Below are 20,205 nucleotides of genomic sequence, written 5' to 3' on the forward strand. Positions count from 1 at the left end.
GCGGAAGAAGGGTCCGGCTTGTTCCCGAGCTAAGCAGCTCGAGGAGCCCTTCCTCCTGCGCCTAGACGCCCAGCTCCGCCCTCCCATGCCAGCGGTGCCCGAGCCAGCCCTGAGCACCGGCAGAGCCCGCTGCGGGCCGTGCATGCGGAGCGGGGGTGGGAACCGCAGTGGGGGCTGTGGACATGAGCCAGGCAGGTGACCAGAGAGGAGCCCCCCCCCCACCGCACCCCAGAAAGATCCCCAACTATCCAACGAGAGAGACGGTTCCGTGCGCGAAAGACCCTCGAGGCCGGGCGGGAGCCACCCAGCACCCTACCTGGAGGAGGGAGAGGGCGGGCGCTGGGCGTGGTGGAGGGTAGGGAGGCTGGGGGGGGGGGAGCAGGTGTGGGAGGAGGGAGGCAGGAGTGTGAGCCGGGAGTGGATGCTTCCATTTATGTCCTTAAAATAGGCAACACGCTTCAAGGAAACCCTCTGGTGCCTGGTAAGGCATTAACTAGGTTATTCTGGGGCTATCGATCCATTGTCATTATAATGACTTGGTTGCTAGGAGCTCAGAGGCTGCACTAGAGGAAGACGGGACTGGCTCTTAGGTGACGCCTTCCGGGGTTCTCTGGTTGGGGGTTTGCCTGAGGGGTGTCTCCCCGCGCCCCAGGGCTGCCGAGGCACCTACCGGGTTGTTGGTGGTTTTCCCCGCCAGGATGACGCGGGCTTTGACCTTGTTCATGTTGAAGTTCTTCAGGTAGGCCTCATAGATCCTCTTGGCCAGAGACTTGAGGTCGGCGGCCTGGGACCCTTCCACGTTGTGTTCACAGGTGAGAATTTCTGCCTTCAGTTTGGCCTTCTCAGATCTCGGCATTCGCCCGAAACGAATTGCTGCGGGGTGAGGGGCGGGGAGGGGAGGATGGAGACAAACAGCAGTGAGCGGTGGAGTGGGGGCGGCCCTGGGGAGCGAGGAGGGCCCCGCGGCGGACGGCGGGGGGGGGGGGGGGGAACTAAGCCGGAAAGGAAGTCCCACAGGACTCGGCACCCAGCACCCTGCCACTGAGGGCAAGAGGAAACCAACGCAACAGACACAAGCCTTCTTTCTGGAGAAGGTAAAGATAGAAGCTGACCCCTGCCGTCGGGGGCCACGGGCCCGGACGCGGGAGGCGCTGTCGGGAGCTCTGGGATGGCTGGGCAGCCATGGGACTGGAACGTCGTTTTTCTTCCCCCCCACCCCTGAATACAGCACTTGTTTTAAGTTCACTTTCAGGCAGGAAGGAGCTCGGCTGAACACAAGGGAACTGGTAGGATGGCAAAATGTTTGACATAGCACACCGTTCAAACACGGCCTCCTGCCATCCAATGGGCTGCTCACCTGTTTTTTTGTTTTGTTTTGTTTTTTTTGTTTTGCCAGTCCTGGGCCTTGGACTCAGGGCCTGAGCACTGTCCCTGGCTTCTCTTTGCTCAAGGCTAGCACTCTGCCACTTGAGCCACAGCGCCACTTCTGGCCGTTTTCTATATATGTGGTGCTGGGGAATCGAACCCAGGGCTTCATGTATACGAGGCGAGCTCTCTTGCCACTAGGCCATATTCCCAGCCCTGCTCACCCCGTTTTGTTGTTGTTGCGTTGTGCCCGGCCTGGGCCTGGGCCCTGGGCCTGAGGAGTTTTGTTTGTTTGCTCAAGGCTAGTGCTCTACCATCTGAGCCCCAGCTCCACCACTGGCGTTCCTTTAGTAGTTTATTGGCGATGAGTCTCCTAGGCTTTTCAGCCTGGGCTGGCTTCAAACTAGGACCCTCAGATCTCAGCCTCCTGAGTAGCCAGGATGACAGGCGTGAGCCCCGGGCCCCGGTGGGCTGGTAGCTCTGACAGAAAAGGTTATGACGAGGCTTCTAACCGCAGCTCCAGGGTGGCCCATTATGTGTCCCTGAGGATCTCCAGGTTAAATGCTGCCCTACATCCATTCCAAATGTCGTCTATTCTGGCCGAACAAGGAAGGTAAACCGAGGACTGGAGCAGGACGCCATGCTGGGCAGCCTTACCTACCATTGTGCGACATCCCGACAGACAGGCACTTGTGGAAGCGGCAGTACTGGCACTTGTTTCGATTCTTCTTCTGAATCTTGCAGCTGCGGTCGCATCTGTCGTACACCAGTTTCAGCCGGATGGTGCGCCGGAAGAAACCCTGGGAGACGAACGCCGCGTTTATGAGTTTCCGGGCCTTTCTGCAGAGATCTCAGTAACAACAGCCACCTGTGGGTCAGGGGAAGGCTCCCGGGGCCCCCCTCCCCACTCCCCCTCCCCCCCCCCCGGGGCTCCGCACCTTGCAGCCTTCGCACGCGTGGACTCCGTAGTGGTAGCCCGAGGCCTTGTCTCCGCAGATCCGACACTCGATGTTCAGCGCTCCGCTCGGGGGCTCGTCTGTGCTGCCGGGCACCGAGGGGCAGGAGACCGACGAGGGGCTGGGAGCTGGAGAGAGGGTGTCTATGGGCAGAAGAGGAAAACATGGGAAATCCCAGGGGTCCCTCCTGTGCCTGGGCCAGCCCTCGAGGAGACACAGACCGGAGGGGTTTGCTCCTGAGCAGGACGCCCGTCCTAAAAGTCTCTCCCCCCCCCCCCCCCCCCCCGCTCAGGCTCTCGGGTGCCCCGACCGTCGTGAAGCTGGGGTCCCTCCGTGTCCTGAGTTCCGGTTCTGCACAGAGGCCGTCTGACTGGACCCTCCTCGTGCTCCCTACACAAAACTCACTATGTGGTTTGCTTGCTTGCCGCCAGGTCTTCTGCAACTGCTAACTCGGCAAATGGCAGCAGCACACATGTGAAGGACTCATAGAGGCCAAGGGTGGTAGTGCACACCTGTAATCCCAGCACTGGGGAGGCTAAGGTAGGAGGATTGTGAGTATGAAGTCAAGCTGGACCACATACTGAGACTCTGTCTCCACAGGGAAACAAATGCAGGCAACGCCCAGAGCATTACCCACAGGGGAAAGAGAAGGAAATAATAATAATAATAAAAAGATAAGCTTCCTGTCAGAAAAAGAAAAGGAAAAGCTCACACCCATTATCATAGCGACACAGGAGGCTGAGGTGTGAGGATCGGGCTCAAAGCCGGCCCAGGCAGGCGAGGGATGCGAACAGTCTCTCCCGTAGCTGACAGCGTGAGCTGACGGAACGCGAAGACATGAACGACTCGAGCCATGCTGATGAGCAACTGGATCTGATCAACACCCACAGAGCACCGCTCGGCACCTCCTGACGCATTCTGCCCATGGCACGTGGGAAGACAGACCTATGCCCGGCCCTCAGAGGGCAAAGAGCACTTCCCAACGCGCCTCAGTCCAGGGAGAAGGCCCCTGACTGCCACAGGACTCGGCGACAAGTCAGCAACAGAAATGTCGCTGTGAAGTCCTCAAATATGGGCAAAGTCACACATGAATTGTAACCTACAGATTTAAAAATCAAATCAAAAGAGAAGCTATAAAGTATTCTGAATCGAATACAAGTACAAGTTTGTCCCAGTGCCTCGTGTCTGTAGTCCGAGCTACTCAGGAGGCTGAGATCTGGAAGGTAGGGGTTCAAAGCCAGATGGGGAAGAGAAATCCAAGAGACTCCATCTCCAAAATGACGAGCAAAAAGCAGACCTGGAAACATGGCTCCAGTGGAGGCGCATGAGAGTGAACAAGTAAGATTTTTCATGGGAACGCAAGGTTGGCTTGCATGATAGTACCAAATTAAAAGTGTAAAATAATTTGATCCTATTAGATGAGTAAAAAGCATTTCTTAGAATCAAATGTCAATGCTTGAATTTAAAATAAGTACAGCTCAGGGCTGGGAATACGGCCTAGTGGCAAGAGTGCTTGTCTCGCATTCATGAAGCCCTGGGTTTGATTCCCCAGCACCACATATATAGAAAACAGCCACAAATGGCGCTGTGGCTCAAGTGGCAGAGCACTGGCCTTGAGCAAAAAGAAGCCAGGGACAGTGCTCAGGCCCTGAGTCCAAGGCCCAGGACTGGCAAAAACAAAAAGTACAGCTCAAACTGGGCACCAGTGGCTCACGCCTATATGGCTACTCAGAAGATTGAGATCTGAGGATTGCAGTTCAAAGCCAGTAGGGGCAGGAAAGTCCATGAGACTCTTATCTCTAACAACCATGAAAAGCCAGAAGTGAAGCTGTGGCTCAAGTGGTAGAGCACTAGCCTTGAGTACAAGAACTCAGGGACAGCAAGCACCCGAGTCAAAGTTCAAGCCCCAGGACTGGTAAAGAAAAAAAAAAAAAATATATATATATATCAATCAGCTCAAATTAGGCTCCTCCTAGTAAAGGTCAGCTCCTAACATCCTTCTTGGCCAAGTAACAACTGCTAGGAACAGGGCAAGGTTATCACAGACCCTGAGCCATGTACTACCTTAAGGAAAAGGAATGCAAGATCTCTATCTTGAGCTGGCTCATGCTATGACCCTGTCTACTCAGGGGACTACAATCTGCTGGACTGAGCTGTGAGGCCAGCCTGGACAGAAAAATATATGAGGTCCCACCTCCAAAATAGCCAGCGCAAAGCAGAGCTGGAGGTGCAGCTCCACGCCAGCGGGCGAGCGAGTCAGCTGAGCTTGAGGACCTAAGGACTTACAAAAACCGAACCAAACACAAAGCGACTCTAAAAAAGACATGTAGCAGGCTGGGAATGCGGCCTAGTGGTAGAGCGCTTGCCTCGCGTACACGAAGCCCTCAGCACCACATATATGGAAGAGGCCAGAAGGGGCGCTGGGGCTCAAGTGGCAGAGTGCTAGCCTTGAGCAAAAAGAAGCCAGGGACAGTGCTCAGGCCCTGAGTCCAAGCCCCAGGACTAGAAAAAATAAATAAATAAAAGAGAGAAGGAAGGACTTACTAGGCAGGGGCATGTGCAGGAGGGAGTGACTTTCATCAGAGTCAGTTATATGTAGGTGTGGTAATAACACAATAAAACCTCTTTAAAAAAAAGGCATGTAGCTTGAAAAGGAAGAAGAGGCTCCCTGCAGCAGACAGTATCTATGTGGAAACCTCAAAGACTCTACAAAGCGACCAGAATGAAGTAGTGGCTTTAGCAAGGGCACAGGCAAGGTACTGGATTATTGACTAAAATCCATTTCAGTTCTACGTGTGCAGCGATGAACAGCCAAAAATTAAAATATGAACAAAATCAATATAATTTACAAAACATGAAACACTTGTGGATAAATCCAATCACAAATACAGGGGGAAAAAAAACCCAGCCACACACACTGTGAACTATAACACATGCAGGGAGAAACCAAGATAAATGGCCATGCTTGTGGAGAGGAAGGCTCGGTAGTGTGGGTGTCTTTGTTCCCTAAATATACTGGACTCTGCGTGGCCCAATGAAAGCCTCAGCAGGCTTTCTGAGGTAAGAACTGGCAAGCTGATGTCAAAATGCATGTAAGAATAAGAGTGGGGCTCTGCCAAAGACGTGTAGGAAAGAACACAGTTGAAGAACTTGAAACTTACGGCTTTCTCATAAAGCCAGAAAGCAGGATGCTGTGGCATCGGTGTCCAAAGAAACCAACAGGCGAATGGGCCAAAGAAAACCCCCCAAACACACCAGCCCTGTAGGAGTCCACTTACAAACCCGTGTCACTACTCCTGAAATGGAGAAAAGAAAGAAAAGGAAATTCTGATCTATGTGCAAAAATTAAATCAATGATGCCGGGCACTATGAGTAGCTAGGATTACAGGCGAGACTTGCTTTTTAAAAGACACAGTTGCTGCGCACTGTTGGCTCATGCCCGTAAGGCTGAGAGCTGAGGATCACAGTTCAAAGCCAGCCAGGGTAGAAAAGTCTGTGAGACTTTTATCTCCAATTGACCACCAGAAAAGTAGAAAGTAGAGAGGAAGTAGAGCTATGGCTCAGAGTGGTAGAGTGCTAGCTTTGAGTAAAAGAGTTTAGGGATAGCACCCAGGCCCTGAGTTCAAGCCCCACAACTGACCCCCCTCTCCAAAACAAAAGCAAAAGCAAAAGACGCAGTTAACAGGAAGAAAAGCCACAGATTGAGAGAAGGTCTCTGCAGATCACAAAGCTCCTAAAGCCCTTGAACCCAGAATACAGACGCGGTCCTCAGCAGTCAACAGTAAGAAAACAAGCAGCCCTCGTAAGAAGCCAGCCAGCGACTCAAGCACTAGCGGAGGCCCACGCACACAGAGAAAGATGCTCGCGGTCACCCACGACCAGAGACGCGTGGAGGGGAACGTCGCGGTGCCACGCGGGCCGACGGAACGCTCACGTGGCCGCGTGAGCCTTCGCGGCCGCGGGGAGGCAGAGGCTGGGATTGCGCGTGCGCGGTTTCTTTAGGAGCGGTACGCGCACATCTGCCCTGGATCCCAGCCGCGGTTCCTGGGCTTCTACCCGAGGGAAGCCAGGGCCTGCGCGCCTTCCCAGGGCCACGCCGCCGTGCAGGCGGACAGATCGCAGCTGAGTAAGAGACACCGGCCGGAGAGAGAACACACACTCCCGCGTGCGTGCAATTCTAGAGGAGACGGAAAGAAGACGCGGCCATGGGGAGGCCGGAGGGCGGCGGGGGGAGGGGAAGGCGGACGAAAGGCACAGGTAAGCTTTTGGACGGATGGATGTGGTCACTCTCGACGGTGACGGTGTGGTTTCACAGGTGTGTGTGAGTGTGTGTGTGTGTGTGTGCGCACGCGCACACACCGGAATACTAGGTCTTGATCTTGTGCCAGTATCAGGATCTGGCTGCGGTTCCTTAGCTTTTTGATCAGGTTGGTCCTCTATCACGTGAGCGTCTCCTCCGCTTCCAGACATTTTTTTTGGCCAGTCCTGGGCCTTGGACTCAGGGCCTGAGCACTGTCCCTGGCTTCCTTTTGCTCAAGGCTAGCACTCTGCCACTTGAGCCACAGCGCCGCTTCTGGCCGTTTTCTGTATATGTGGTGCTGGGGAATCGAACCCAGGGCCTCATATATATGAGGCAAGCTCTCTTGCCACTAGGCCATATCCCCAGCCCCCAGACATTTTTTTGTTTGTTTGTTTTTTGGAGATGAGTTTCATGGCCTTCCCTGCCCAGGCTGGCTTCGAACCGCGATCCCCAGATCTCAGCCTCCTGAGTAGCTGGGATTACAGGTGTGACCATCAGAGCCCGGCTCGAGCCGCTTATCGTGTCGGAAGGCTGTGGCGTCTCGCTTCTGCAAGGACAACGCATTAGTACAGGCTTTCCAGGGAGCAGCACTCACCTGTGATAACGGAGCCATCTGAGCTCGGGCCGCTTCCTAAACACTGGTAATCTGTGAAACTGAAGCTTCCAGAACTTTCCTCACCAATGGACTGTGAAATCTCTTGAATGCTTCCCATCTCTTGTAGGAACTCCTCAGACAGCGGGCTTTCCAGGTCCTCAGTCTCCAGTGGGGAGAGGGGGCAAATTAGGCTTTCCGTGTCCACCATGATGCCGACGGAGCCGGTCCGCTGTGGAAGGAGAGACACCATGTGTGAACCGACAGATGGCAGTGTTCCGTGCGTGTTCTTAAACGAAAGCATCATCGTGCACGCACGTGTGTGTGTGTGCGTGCGTGTGCCGGAATGGGAGCTTGAACGCAGGGCGTGGGCGCCGTCCCTCCGCCTTTCCACTCAAGGCTGGCATTCCACCACCTCCGGCTTCTCAGTGGCTCCCTGGAGATACAATGTCTCACAGGCTGTCCTGCCCGGGCTGGCTTTGAAACACGATCCTCAGATCTTAGCCTCCTGAGTAGCTGGGATTATAGGTGTGAGCCACCAGCATCTGGCTGACAGCCTTATTTCTATTAAAGATGCACCTGCAACTCGTGATGTAAATGCTAATGTGTTGACAACCTCATAAAAAAAGGAACTCTTGAAAAAAAAATCCCAAAGGATCTCTAAACATCAAAACGAGGGAGGAGCCCAAGCGGGGGGGGGGGGGGAGGGAGGGGGGCCGCGTTCCTGCCTGACTGTTCACACCACCTGATAGATGTGGCTGTTGAGAACCAGCTGCAAACAGAAACCCGGAGCCCCCCCTCCCCAACCCGCGGGGCCACGTGGGGGGAGCCACCGATCCAGTCTGTGCTGGGGGGAGGACGGGCCTGTGGACGCGGGGCCGGAGCAGCCTGGGGAGAACGTGCCAGCAAAAACAACACGGAGGGCTGCGGTGTGCCCGCACGTTCTGGGGACCCGGGGAGGCCAGGGGCTCAGCCGAGGGGCCCTGGCGGCCAGCGGGTCCCGGGGGAGGAGGGCTGAGCACACTCCCTCCTGAACAGCCCCGTACTCTCAAGGGCCGTGGGCATCGAATGATCTCCGTCACTCGTGCGCCTTTGGGAACCTAAGAAGGCGACGTCCAGACGGGGCCGGACATGGAGGAACCAATGAGAAGTCATTCTCCGTGGGGGACCAGGGTCCTTCCTGTGCTGGGACCACCACACACAAGAACGTGCATGGGTGTCAGTGCTGGGACTTGAACTCAGAGCCTTAGCTTGGCTTTTTCAATCAAGAATCGTGCTCTACCACTTGGGCCCGCAGTTCTGCTTTCCCCTGTTCGCTGGTTCATTGGAAAGAAGAGTCTCACAGACTCTTCTATCCAGGCTGGCTTTGAACTGCGGTCCTCAGATCCCAGGTACACCAGCCTGGACTGCCTTTCCCTGGCTGCTGTGTTAAACAATTTCTTGGCGCTACGGGAGTTTTGAACTTGGGAACTCGTGTTTGCTTAGCAGATGCTCTACCACTGAGGCATGCCGCTGGTTATTTTTTGAGATAGGGTCTGGGCACGTAATACCACCGTCTGCCTGTTCTAGGCTTCCTACCGTGGCTGGGGCACCAGGCCGGCACCCCACCATCTCCAGCATATTGTTGAGAAGGGCTCTTGGGGACTTTTCTGCCTGGGTTGGCCTCGAACTGCACACCTCACGCTCCCCGGCTTCTAAGTAGTCAGGATTACAGGTGTGAGCCACTTGAACCCCGCCTGCCGCTGTCTTCTGAGGCCCTGCTTTCTAGTCTACTTCCCTGAGCCCAGGCAGGTGACATTTAGCTTCTGGAACTAGTTTCCCATCTGAAAATGGTTGCACTGAGCCCTGGGTCACACGGTAGAGAGGTGAGAGGAAGCCGGCACCGAGCCAGGCCCTCCCTCCGCCCTCCAGTGAATGCAAGGCAGCTCTCTTCACGTCAGGGCCAGAGCACAGCAATCTTCTGTTGGGACCAGGAGTCCTTTCCAAAGCAAATGTTCATCCGGCGAGCGCATTTATGTAACTACGTCTTTGTGCATTTATGTAACAAGAACTTTAAGTTCCCCAAGTGCTGCGTGTCATCCCAGCTGCGGAGGAGGCAGAGATCTGAGGACCGCGCTTCCAAGTCAGCCCCGGTGGGAAGGTCTGTGAGACGCTCATCTCCAGCCACGGAAGAGCTGGAAGGGGAGCCGTGGCTCAAATGGTAGAGCTCAGTGACAGTGCGCGCCCAGGCCCTGAGGTTAAGTCCTCGAATGAAAACACTAACTGCCCAAGACATACCGCTTTTCTCAAGAAAGGAAAAAAAAATAAAAATAAAAAGATTAAAATTCACAGGTCTTTGAGAAATTCCCATCTCAGACTTGGGATTCTGACAATTGTCATAGGTGACGGAAACATACAAGAACCGTTAAGGTTTTGTAGGGTACGAAGGACTTTCTCCCTTACCGTTTAGCATAAAACCCCGTGTGAATCTGTGCAGGGTGGGGGGTGGGGGGGGTGGAACGCAGGGCCTTGCCCGTGCGGAACACGAGCTGTGCACGGAGCCTCCGTCCTGGCCTCTCTTTTGGTTTGGGGGCAGGGTGTGGTGGATGATGGGGCTTGAACTCAGAGCCTGGTCACTCGGTCACTGTCCCTGAGCTTTTGTGCTCAAGACTAGTGCTCTACCACCTTGAGCCACAGCTCCGCTTCCAGTTTCCTGGCGGTTCACTGGAGCTACGCGTTCTCCCAGCCTCAGAGCTCAGCTAGGATCTGAGTAGCTAGGCTGGCTTACAGCCGTGAGCCACCAGCCCCTGGCCCAGCCCCTCCATTCTATCGTATTTTATTCTGCATTATCTCAGAAGGAAGATTTCTTCCAATGGCAAGCAAGTGTAAAGAGCATGATGCAATTTATTACATGTGTATATATGTATTATTATGCATATTATAGGTATATATACATATATATACACAGCCATAAACCAAAAGTTCGAAAGCCACAGTCATTAATTCACTCTGTCAGCCATAAAGTTCAGGGTTGTGAAAGTAAACAGCTGGCTGGCGGTTCCGGGGCCGCGGCTAGCTCCTCTATGCCCCAGTTACAATGCACATGGCGGCAAGAGGGTCTGGTAGCCAGGAGCCTCCAGCCCTCAGGATGGTCCTGCTGGTCTCCTTTCGTTACCTCTGAGTGTTTGGGGATCTTGTCATTTTCCTTTTCAGTCGTTTTGCAAGAATCGCGAGATTTCCTTAGGCAAGCCGGGCCTGCCACTCAGGAGCTAAACAAACGAAGCCCCTAGCTGGAGTGAGGTAATCCTGGCTTGAACTCTGGCCGAAGGGATGGGCTCTCTGTGATCAGCAGTACATTGGCCTTCTCTGCCCGCCCCCCCCCCCCCCCCCCAGTGCAGATAAGAAGGGTTCCCTTTGACCAAGTCCCGCAGAGAGATAGCCGAGGTCACACAGACACACCCCAGCCTGCGTGCTACTCCCAGCAGGCTCACGCTTTGGACCACTCCCCATCTAGAAGCTTCTCTTCAGGGCAAGCCCTCATTGCTTTACCTGACACCTACAAGCCACTGCCATCGACCGGTTCATCAAGAAGGTCAGCCAGCTGTGGGGCCCAGTCCCACCTGCCCCAGAGGCCTAAGCATTCTGCAACTCTGTTTTCAGTTCTCAGTAACTGAATGTTTGTCAGTGAAAATACTCCTTGGGGAATTAAGAAGTCCATTGTTGGAAAACCCTAGAACATGAAACAAAACAAGAGCGCACGAAACAAAAAGGAAACAAGCCAGGCATCCGTGGCTCACACCTGTAATCCTTGCTACTCAGGAGGCTGAGATCTGGGGGTTGTGGTTCAAAGTGAGCCTGGGCAGGAGAGTCCACGAGACTCTTATCTCCAGGTAACCAGAAGAAAAAAAAGCTGGAAATGGAGCTGCGGCTCATGGCACAGGGGTGGAGTTCCAGCCCTGAGGGAAAAAGCTAAAGGACAACAGCTAGGCCCTGAGTTCAAGGCTCAGTACTGACAGGCGGAAGCGTGTGCATGCCCACACAACGGAAGGAAAGAAAAACAATCAGGCATGGGATCCTGACTGCTTTACACTGGGACCGCTGGAAGCACCCGGCACCCGCGGATAACCTTGGAGACGCCATGGCTGACTAGAACGCTGCGGACTGCTCCCAACTGTTCCGAGGAGGGGGTAAGGCGAGCTGCTTCACGGCAGATCGAGTGCTCGCCCAGTGAAGTCGCTGGGGACCCCCAGGCGGGTGCACCCCTATGCAAACGGGGTGATGTGACTTCCGGCAGGTCTCTCCCGCTAGGCGGCGTGCTGGGGCCGCCCCCCCCCACGGGGGCCGCTTCCTCCCCTGCCGCTCACGCTGGGATAGTAACGACACCACAGGTCTCCTCGTGGCGACTCCTCTGGACACGGAACGCCGCCGCCACGCAGAGCCTCTGGGATCCAGAAGTCACTTCCTAACTAGTGTCTGAAGTCACTTCTTCAGTAGTAGGGAGACCGTTCTTCAGGCCTGGCGGGGTGAGAAGCAGGTGGACTTGAACTTAAGCGTCCACACGAAGCACGAGGAGCTACAGATGCTGCCGCCTGAGCTCTTCTCCCCGTGCCTTCTCTAGAGCAGCCCTCGGGGCCGCGCTGGGTGGCTGGAAATCTGTTCAATTGCTTTTTGCCGAACGAAGGTGGAGTCGATGGGTGGGGGCGGTGTGAAGGCAGGCCATGGGCGTCTTAGCCAAGGAGCAGAAGCCAGTGCTGTGCCCGGCAAGGCCGTCAGCCAGCAGGCCGTGCGGGTCTCTCTCTTTTCTACCAGTTCTAATCCACTAACCTTGTCAGAACCTGCAGATTTCTCACATGTTAGATTTCGTACTTAGAATGAAGTCTCTGGCTCAGCTTGTTGGGGGATGATCTAAAACATTTCAGAATACGCAAACAAACAAAAAGGCTAGGAAGCACTCTGTACTTTCACCTAGTACCCGGTGTTCACCGGAACAGATTAATCATTGCCGCTGTGCAATGACTAACATGCCAACAGGTGCTGTAGAAAACACCCCTGAAACACGTGGCGAGCAGCAAGGGCAGGAGGGAGACGTGAACAGACACGGGGGCGAGGGCTTTGAACGGACCGGGGTGAACCCCTAACCAACGGCTTACACATCACCCAGGGTTCAGCAGACACTTCCAGATCTTTCCCAACAACACCAAAAGCATTAAACTTGGGGTTTTGTAATCTAAAGAACTGCTTTCATGTGACAGAGGGGCCAGGCCAACGTGGCATAGAGGGAAGCCGAATCTCTGTGACTTCAGCTTTAGAGACACCCAAGGGAGCTCCCACTCGTGTCTAAGGACAGCACCCCTGTGCTTGCGTCGCACCAGTTTTCCCTGGACGACGAGACCTACTGCTTCCAGTGTGAGCCAAGCACTTCTTTTCCCTCTTCTGCAAGTTGGTGGTTATTGTTTTCTGTGTCATTTCACCTTTGGGGAAGGTGATGGGAAAGCAAAGCAAAGTTGTCCATGGCATGCCCTTCCTGTGTGTGGCCGTCCACCTGGGAAGCTGCCACAGGGCCGGAAAGGCCACCGAGAGGCTGCCACAGGGCCGGAAAGGCCACCGAGAGGCTGCCACAGGGCCGGAAAGGCCACCGAGAGGCTGCCACAGGGCCGGAAAGGCCACCAAACTGGAATGTGGACTCGCTGTTCAGCTCTGATCAGGGCAGATGACATGCAGCCATGAGGAAGCACTGGGACCACCAGTAGCAGGTGCCAGAGAAGCAGCTAACCATCTACGGTCCTGTCACCCCATGAGTGGGCATCCCAGAAGAAGGAAGGGCCCAGGCGCCCAGCAGAGCCTCCTGGAGAGGCAACATTTATAAGGACGAGCTTGATAGACTTCAGAGTTTAACAGATGGTCCCTTTGGGGATGGATGACTATGAAGTATGAAATCCGTGAAACACAGACAACTATTCACCCGAATTAAAGGCGGAGACCAAAGACAGAAAGCCTCACTGAGCTTTGAAGGGATTCACAGACCAGGGCTCTGGGAAGGAGAGGTAGGTTAGACGGAAGAAGAGACGGGGGAGAGTATTCTATCTATCTATCTATCTATCTATCTATCTATCTATCTATCTATCTATCTATCTATCTACCTATCCACCCACCCACCCACCCACCCACCCATCCATCTAGCAGCTCAGAGCACATGTACTTTCCTCCAATTTTCCCAGTGCAGGACAGGGTGGCCATCCTGGGGCCCACACCCAGAGGAGAAGAAAGCAGAGGTTCAGATCGACAAGAGACTCACCCCGGGAGACAGTCAGGGGCACACGTGAGCAAGTGGCCGCAAAGACAGTGTAGCGGGCGAGGCATCCTGGAGGGCCGGGAGGTCACTGGAGGAAGGGCCACCAAGATGTCACCCGCCTGGCAGGCAGAGATTCTGCAGGAGACTCAGAAGGACCAGGGTAAAGGGCCTGGCACGTTCACATGCATGGCTAGCACATCACTGGCTAAGGAGGCAAAACTGGCCGGAAAATCTACGCTACGAGTTGTGTCACCTGCGTGAGATTGCATAAGCAGCAACCTCAAACCTAGCGGCTTGCAATCCACAATCACTGGACTTGCTCCCCGTCCTGGGGGAAGGTCTCGGCCAGGTGGACTGGGCTCGGCGGGGCGGGTCTGGCCCTGGTCTAGCCTGGGAGAACGCGGCGCTGTGGTCCGTCACTTGGTGGCTCCCCCTGGGGAGTTGGTCCAAGATGGCTCCAGTTGCACACGTGGGAGGTGGTCGCTGGCTTCGGGTCGGCCCTCTCCCACCAAGTGGCCATCTTACCATCGCCCAGGTTTCTTCAAGAGGCAGCGGCACCCCAAGCGGGTGAGTGTGGGAACCACGAGACCTCTTCCGTGAGGCCTCGCTGGTGACGTTACACAACATGACTTCCAGCACACCACGGCTCGAAGCCGGCCACGGGGGGAGAGGCGAACCGGAGAATCCGTGGCCATTTGCGGGGTAGCGCAGAGGGGTTGGTACGAGGAGAGGTGGCCCTGAGGGGCAGGAGGGGTCGTGGTGCTGTCGTGTGTCCTGGGGGCACACGTTTAGGAGGTGCGCTTCCCCCTCAGCCACCCAGGAGTCTGCACTAGCACCGTCGGGAGGCGGGGTGGGATTGGGCTGCGAAGCGAAGGAGGCCTCCTGCAGCCACACTCGTGGAGCGGGTACCCCGTCCTCCAGCCGCGGAGGCCTCCTGCAGCCACACTCGTGGAGCGGGTACCCCGTCCTCCAGCTGCGGAGGCCTCCTGCAGCCTGGCAGGAGGCCGGGAGATAAAGAGCCGCCGGCCTCAGGCGTTTGCGACAGAGCCTCAAAGGACTTCTGCCCTGGCTCAGGTAAATGGCGGACAAAGTGGCATCCGGGATATCAAGAGAAGAGCTCTCTCCAGGCAGACACACGAGGGATGACCGGGGAGTTCCAAACCAGTGTTGGAGGTCTTTAAGAAACACGAAGGCTCCGCCTATGCCCATCTGCTCTGCTCTGCTGTCTGTCTGTCTCTCTTGCAGGTACTGGGGTTTGAACTCAGGGCCTCAGGCTTGCTAGGCAGAAGTCGGGCCACGGAACCCTCTTTTGCACTCGTTCCTTTGAGATAGAGTGCTGCTGCTTACCCAGGGTCCGGGCCTGGACGGTGATCCTCACGCCTGCGCGTGAGCCATGGGGAAGGAAGAGAAGTCCCCGTGCCTGTCTGCATCCTAAACTTCTAGGGGCCGACTCCATGGAAGGCCGGACTCAAAGGACCGTCTCACCACACCAAGGAACCCTCTGCGTAGACCGACAGCCACGGTGCGCTGCGGTCATGCGTGGTGGTGTCCTGCATTCTAGAGCTCTTCTTGGCTTTGTGGTTCTGGGAGTGGATGGAGAGATGGGTCCATTTTTAAAACCTTTTCACCCCGCACGTTCTCCTTCGGCGTTTGGATAAAGCCAGTGGAACTGTACGTAGCTGGGCAGATGCCTGTGACCCTGCAGCACAACCAGCAAGGCCACCCCAAGGTAGGTGGTCTTACTATGAAATTACACGGAGTGAGGGCCACCAGCAAGGCCCCGGTGACGCGGAGCAGATTACCACACTCCCGGGAAAGAACAGAAGGGGTTGACACTTGCTCAGCTGGTGCTCTACCCCCGGAGCCCTGCCTTCAGCCCAGATTTTGCTGGGTAACTGGAGATAAAGCGTCTCATGGAGTTTTCTGCCAAGCCGCCTTCACCCCGAGATCCTCCGGCCTCCAGCCTTCGGAGTCACTAGGATGACAGGTGTTTGGGACTGGTGCCCGGGGAAGAGTCTGTGTCACAAAGGAATATTCAGAGGACGCGGGAAATAGGATCAACTTAACAGGGAAATGGAAGACAAGGCTGAAACGGTGCCAAAGGTAGAGCGTAACGAGTGATAGAAAACACGAGATTAAAGCACGACAGGTCCAGACCGGGTCTCATTCTAGAGGGAGAGGCCCCGACACAGAGCAGCAGACACCCCGCACTGGGACTAGAGGCCCGGAACCCCCCTTTCCCAGCCCCGGCGGGGACTCCAGTAGGCACAGCAAGGCCTCCGGGGAGATTCCAGCACAGGCCGCAGACCAAGCAAACCCCTCCAAGCCCTCAGAGAAGAAGAAGACAACGCCGCATGCCAACATCCAATAGCAGAAAACGATGGGGTTTCTCAACAGGAACATGAGAAAACAAAACACACACAGAAAACACGGGAGGAAAACCATGTCCAGGGCTGGGCGTGGGGGCTCACGCCGGCCTGTCAGCCCCCTACGAGGGACACAGAGACTGAGAGTAGGTCAAAACATGAGTGGGACTCCATCTCCATCAACAGGCCGGTGTGTGTCCTGTAACCCCCCACTGGTGCGTGCGATCCTTCATTTGCCTTTAGTCAAGTTTAGTGAAGACTTGGCTTGTGCGACTCGACTCGTGATCTGCAAGAGCTCAGCCTCCTGAGTAGTTAGGATGACAGCTGTGGGCCACCAGCGTGTGTCTATTTTCATTTCAAGAAGAGCTTTATTGCGGCTGGGAAGGTGGCTTAGCGGTGCTTGCCTAACACGCATGAGGCCCTGGGTTCGATTCCTCAGCACCACATACACAGAAAAAGCAGAAGTGGCGCTGTGGCTCGAGTGGCAGAGTGCTAGCCTTGAGCAGAAGGAAGCCAGGGACAGTGCTCAGGCCCTGAGTTCAAGCCCCAGGACTGGCAAAACAAAGAAACACACAAAGCCTTATTGTCATGTGATGCAGTGTCTGCACCTGTGTAAAGCACACAAGTTTTCTGTGCTTTACCTAAGCACACCCCAGTGAGGGTGCCACCGCAGTCAAGATGGTACCCACTCCTGTCCCCCCCCCCCCCCGTGCCCACCCTCCCTGGCCACTCTGCTCTGCCGCCTCTCACTACGGAATCATACAGACAGAGCCACATCACACGATTCTGGCTTATTTCATTTGACATAATCATCTCAAGATTCACTACCGTTGAGGGGCGGACCATCATCCATTTCTGTTTAATCACCGCGCATTGTAGGATGGCCACAGCTGGATGGGCCACTCTGCTGCTGGTGGACCTGGGGACTTGAGCTGCTGCGCCGCAGCTGGCCCCGGCGTGCCCCCGTTCGGTGACGGTTCGGCCTACTTCCCTCTGGGTTCAGGACCTGGGAGTGGGGCTGCTGGACAGGTGGAGGTGTCCGTATCACTTCCTCTTTACCCCAGAAGGGCTGAGGGTCCAGCCCCCTCCCTCACCTCTGCAGCACCCGGTGCCCACTCTCACGGGCTGTGGTGCCGCCCGCCGAGGTCCTCCGGCAGGAGCCTGGCAATCAGCATTTCCTTCCCGGTGGGCTCTGAGAGCTGGTCCTGGGCCGCGCCCTGCCAGCAAGCGCGGCCTTTCCACGAGTTCTTCCCAGCCTGCACCTCGTGCTTTCATTATAAAACGATCTTTGATTAAGTCCGGCTGATCTACGTTTTTCCTTTGTGAATGGCATTATGGGTCTCATGTCTGTAAAGTCTTTTTGCAAGTGGCAGGTCACAGAGGTTTGGTTTTTTTCCCCATGGGTGTTTCTTTTTCCTAGAAGTTCCATAGCTTCAGGGTTCACGTTGAGATCCAGAATCTATTTGGAATCACTTCTTTGTGAACTGGTGTGAAGAAGAGAGGCGAGTTCACCCTGGGCCTCGGGTGAGCCCCGCAGTGCCAGCTTTTGTAGGAGATTATTCTTTCTCCACAGAATGGCCTTTGTGCCTGGTCAAAAAACAGGTGGTTTTTGGTTTTGGGTGTTTTTTTATTTTTTTTATTTTTGGAGCCAGTCCTGGGGCTTGAACTCTAGGCCTGGGCGCTGTCGCTGAGTTTTTACGTTCAAGGCTAGTTCTCTATCATTGGAGCCACAGTTCCACTTCTGGACTTTTTGGTGGTTGGAAAGAGATAGAAGTCTCACCGATTTTTCTGCTCAGGGTGGTTTGAACCATGATCCTCAGCTCTCCAGCTCCTGAGTAGCTGGGATTACAGGCGCGAGCCACCACCGCCTGGCAAAACCAACTGTTTCAAAAATGAGAAAAAAAAACCACTGACAGGCTCATCTCATTTTTTCTTTTTTTAATCCTGTGGATACCGTAAGTGACATTGATTTTTAAAAAAAATTTATTAGTATACAATAGTTGTACAAGGGGGTCTCACTGTGACACTTCCAGAGTTACATTGATTTTTATACTTTAAGACATTGTTGAATTCTTTGGATGAACCCCTTGAGTTATATTCTTTTTTTTTTAATATAAACTGCTGAACTCAATGCCCTAGAAGTTTTATTAGAAGTTTGCAACTAGGTTCCCAGAGGAAAGTGACCTTCGGTTTCCTTGACTTGTAATGAATGCACTTGTCTGATTTTGTTATCAGATCACTTCTGGATTCACAGGAAGAACTGGGCACTAATACCACGTCTTTATTTTCTGGAAGCTTTGTAGGGGACCAGGGCTGTTTGTTAGAATTTTAATGAAGCCATCTAAGCCTGGCATTTCTGTGTGAGGTTTTTGAAATAAAACTGTTAACAGATTTAGGGCCATTAATGTGATCTATTTTTCTTGAATCCAGGCTTAGAAGTCCATGCAATTCAAGTAATTTCTTCATTCCCAATGAGCTGTTAAGTTTATCTGCATGCTTATTCATACTACTTCCATTATCACCCTTTTGTTGATTATCTGTTTGATCTGTGCCGAAGACTCCTTTCTCATATAGATATTGTCAATTTGTGTCTCCTTCTCTTTCTCCTTTTCTTCTTTCCTCTCTTCTTTTCATCCTTCCTCCCCTCTCCCCTCTCTCTTTTCCATCCTTCCTTCCTCCCTTCTTTTGTTTCTTTTCCTCCTTCTTCTTTCTTCTCTTCTTCCCCTTCCTTCCTTCCTTCCTTCTCTCGTTCCTTCTTCCTTCTTCCCTCTCTTTCCTTCTTTTGTTCTTCCTTCTTTTGTTCCTTCTTCCTTCCATCCCTCCTTCCTCCCCTCTCTTTTTCTGGATCAGCTAGGCTAGAGGTTTGTCGGTTTTATTTGTTCTCAAAAGAAAAGCTTTGTGTTTCCTTGATTTTTCTCTGGTATGTTAATCGTTTATATCTACTGTGATCCTTATTAACTTTTTTCTGCTTTATATAACTAGGTTGAACTTACTCATCCTTTTCCAGTTTCTCAAGGCCACTGGTTTGAGTTCCTTGTTTCCCTAATGCAAATGTCTAATGCTGTAGATGTCCATCTACACTCTAGCAAGGCACTGGTGGCTCAAGCCTGTCATCCTATAACTACTTGGAAGGAAGCAGCAGAGAGCAGGGACTCTTCAGTTCAAGGACAGCCTAGCTTTTATGTTTTAGGTTGAGAGACTCCATCTCAACTGATGACTAGGCGCCGTGGCACACCTACCAATCTGCATCCCAGCAGCAAAGGGAAGAACAAATAGAGTATTGCCGTCCAGGGTAGCCGAAGCAGAAAGCAACACCCTATCCTGAATGACCAACACAAAAAAGGCTTGAGCGCATGGCTCCAGGGGTAGAGCACCTGGTTAATGCGTTCCAGTCCCTGAGTTCAAACCCCAGGACAGCCCCCTGCAAAAAATAGGTGAGTCTAGCTGGGCACCAGTAGCTCACGCCTGTAATCCTAGCTTCTCAGGAGGCTGAGGTCTGACAGAAGGAAAGTCCATGAGACTCATCACCAATGAACACCAAAGGCCAGAAGTGGAGCCGTGGCTCCATTAGCGGAGCACAAAACCTCGAACCAAAAAGCTCAGGGACAGCGCCTAGGTCCTGAGTTCAAGCCCCAGGACCTGCACTTAAAAACAACAACAACAAGGTGCATCTAAGGCTTGTGTAGTTTTCCTCCAGAGTTAGCGGTAGAGCGGCTTGCTTTGCCTCTTGTCACTGTGCACACGTGCGGGGGTGGGGGGAGGGGGGCGGGCAGGGTCTTCTGTCCCTGTTCTGACTCCCATGTTTATTTCGTACACACCACAGATTTGGGGGATTTAACGAGGACACAAGCCTGTGATTGGAGTCCCAAGTCACACAGCGGGAGGGGGGGTGTCCTCCCTCCAGCCGGAGACCCAGCTGAGGAATGGCGTTCGCTTGTCATTTCCCTTTCTGGAGGAAACACCTGCACTGCTTCTGCTTTTTCTGACACTAATGAGCTTAAGACTGCCACCCCCGCTGGCCTGGGCGGCTGACACGGCTCTCACACGCGTGTGCGGTGGTGGCCCGCACAGCACACAGCAGGGGCTGGGCCTTCCCCCTCGGGGGCGTTGGCCCTTCCTGACACCGGGTCTTGAGTGGGCCTCGGCGCTCACGCTTGCCCGCCCGGCCTTGGCCCTCTGCCAGCTGCACGCGTGCGCCAGGCCCTCCTGTTTGGAAGGAGCCGTCCCCAGGGTCGCGTGGCTTCCTCTCCCACCCGCCGGGACTCTGACTTGAAGTCGCTTAGTGTCACCGGAGCATCGAGTGAACGTCGGCAGCAATAAACCACGGGCCTCCGTCCGTGGGCCGGTGGACCGCG

At 54.3% G+C, this 20,205-nt stretch overlaps 1 protein-coding gene across 2 annotated transcripts in view; it reads right to left on the reverse strand.

Moving 5' to 3' along the window:
• Ppara (peroxisome proliferator activated receptor alpha) overlaps nt 1-20,205 on the reverse strand; it is a 41,878-nt gene that overhangs the window by 8,304 nt on the left and 13,369 nt on the right. Inside the window, exons 1-5 of one of the 2 annotated variants that reach the window (XM_048353961.1) lie at nt 13,488-13,868; nt 7,217-7,445; nt 2,304-2,464; nt 2,027-2,165; nt 671-873 (exon numbers count right to left, since the gene is read on the reverse strand). In XM_048353961.1, coding sequence (XP_048209918.1) covers nt 671-873; nt 2,027-2,165; nt 2,304-2,464; nt 7,217-7,424 — 711 coding nt within the window. In that variant the 5' untranslated portion in view covers nt 7,425-7,445; nt 13,488-13,868. Of the gene's footprint in view, nt 1-670; nt 874-2,026; nt 2,166-2,303; nt 2,465-7,216; nt 7,446-13,487; nt 13,869-20,205 lie in introns of those variants that run through there. The other variant, XM_048353952.1, reaches the window with a different exon arrangement.

The sequence above is a fragment of the Perognathus longimembris genome, chromosome 1 (assembly GCF_023159225.1).
Source record: "Perognathus longimembris pacificus isolate PPM17 chromosome 1, ASM2315922v1, whole genome shotgun sequence".
Taxonomy (NCBI): domain Eukaryota; kingdom Metazoa; phylum Chordata; class Mammalia; order Rodentia; family Heteromyidae; genus Perognathus; species Perognathus longimembris.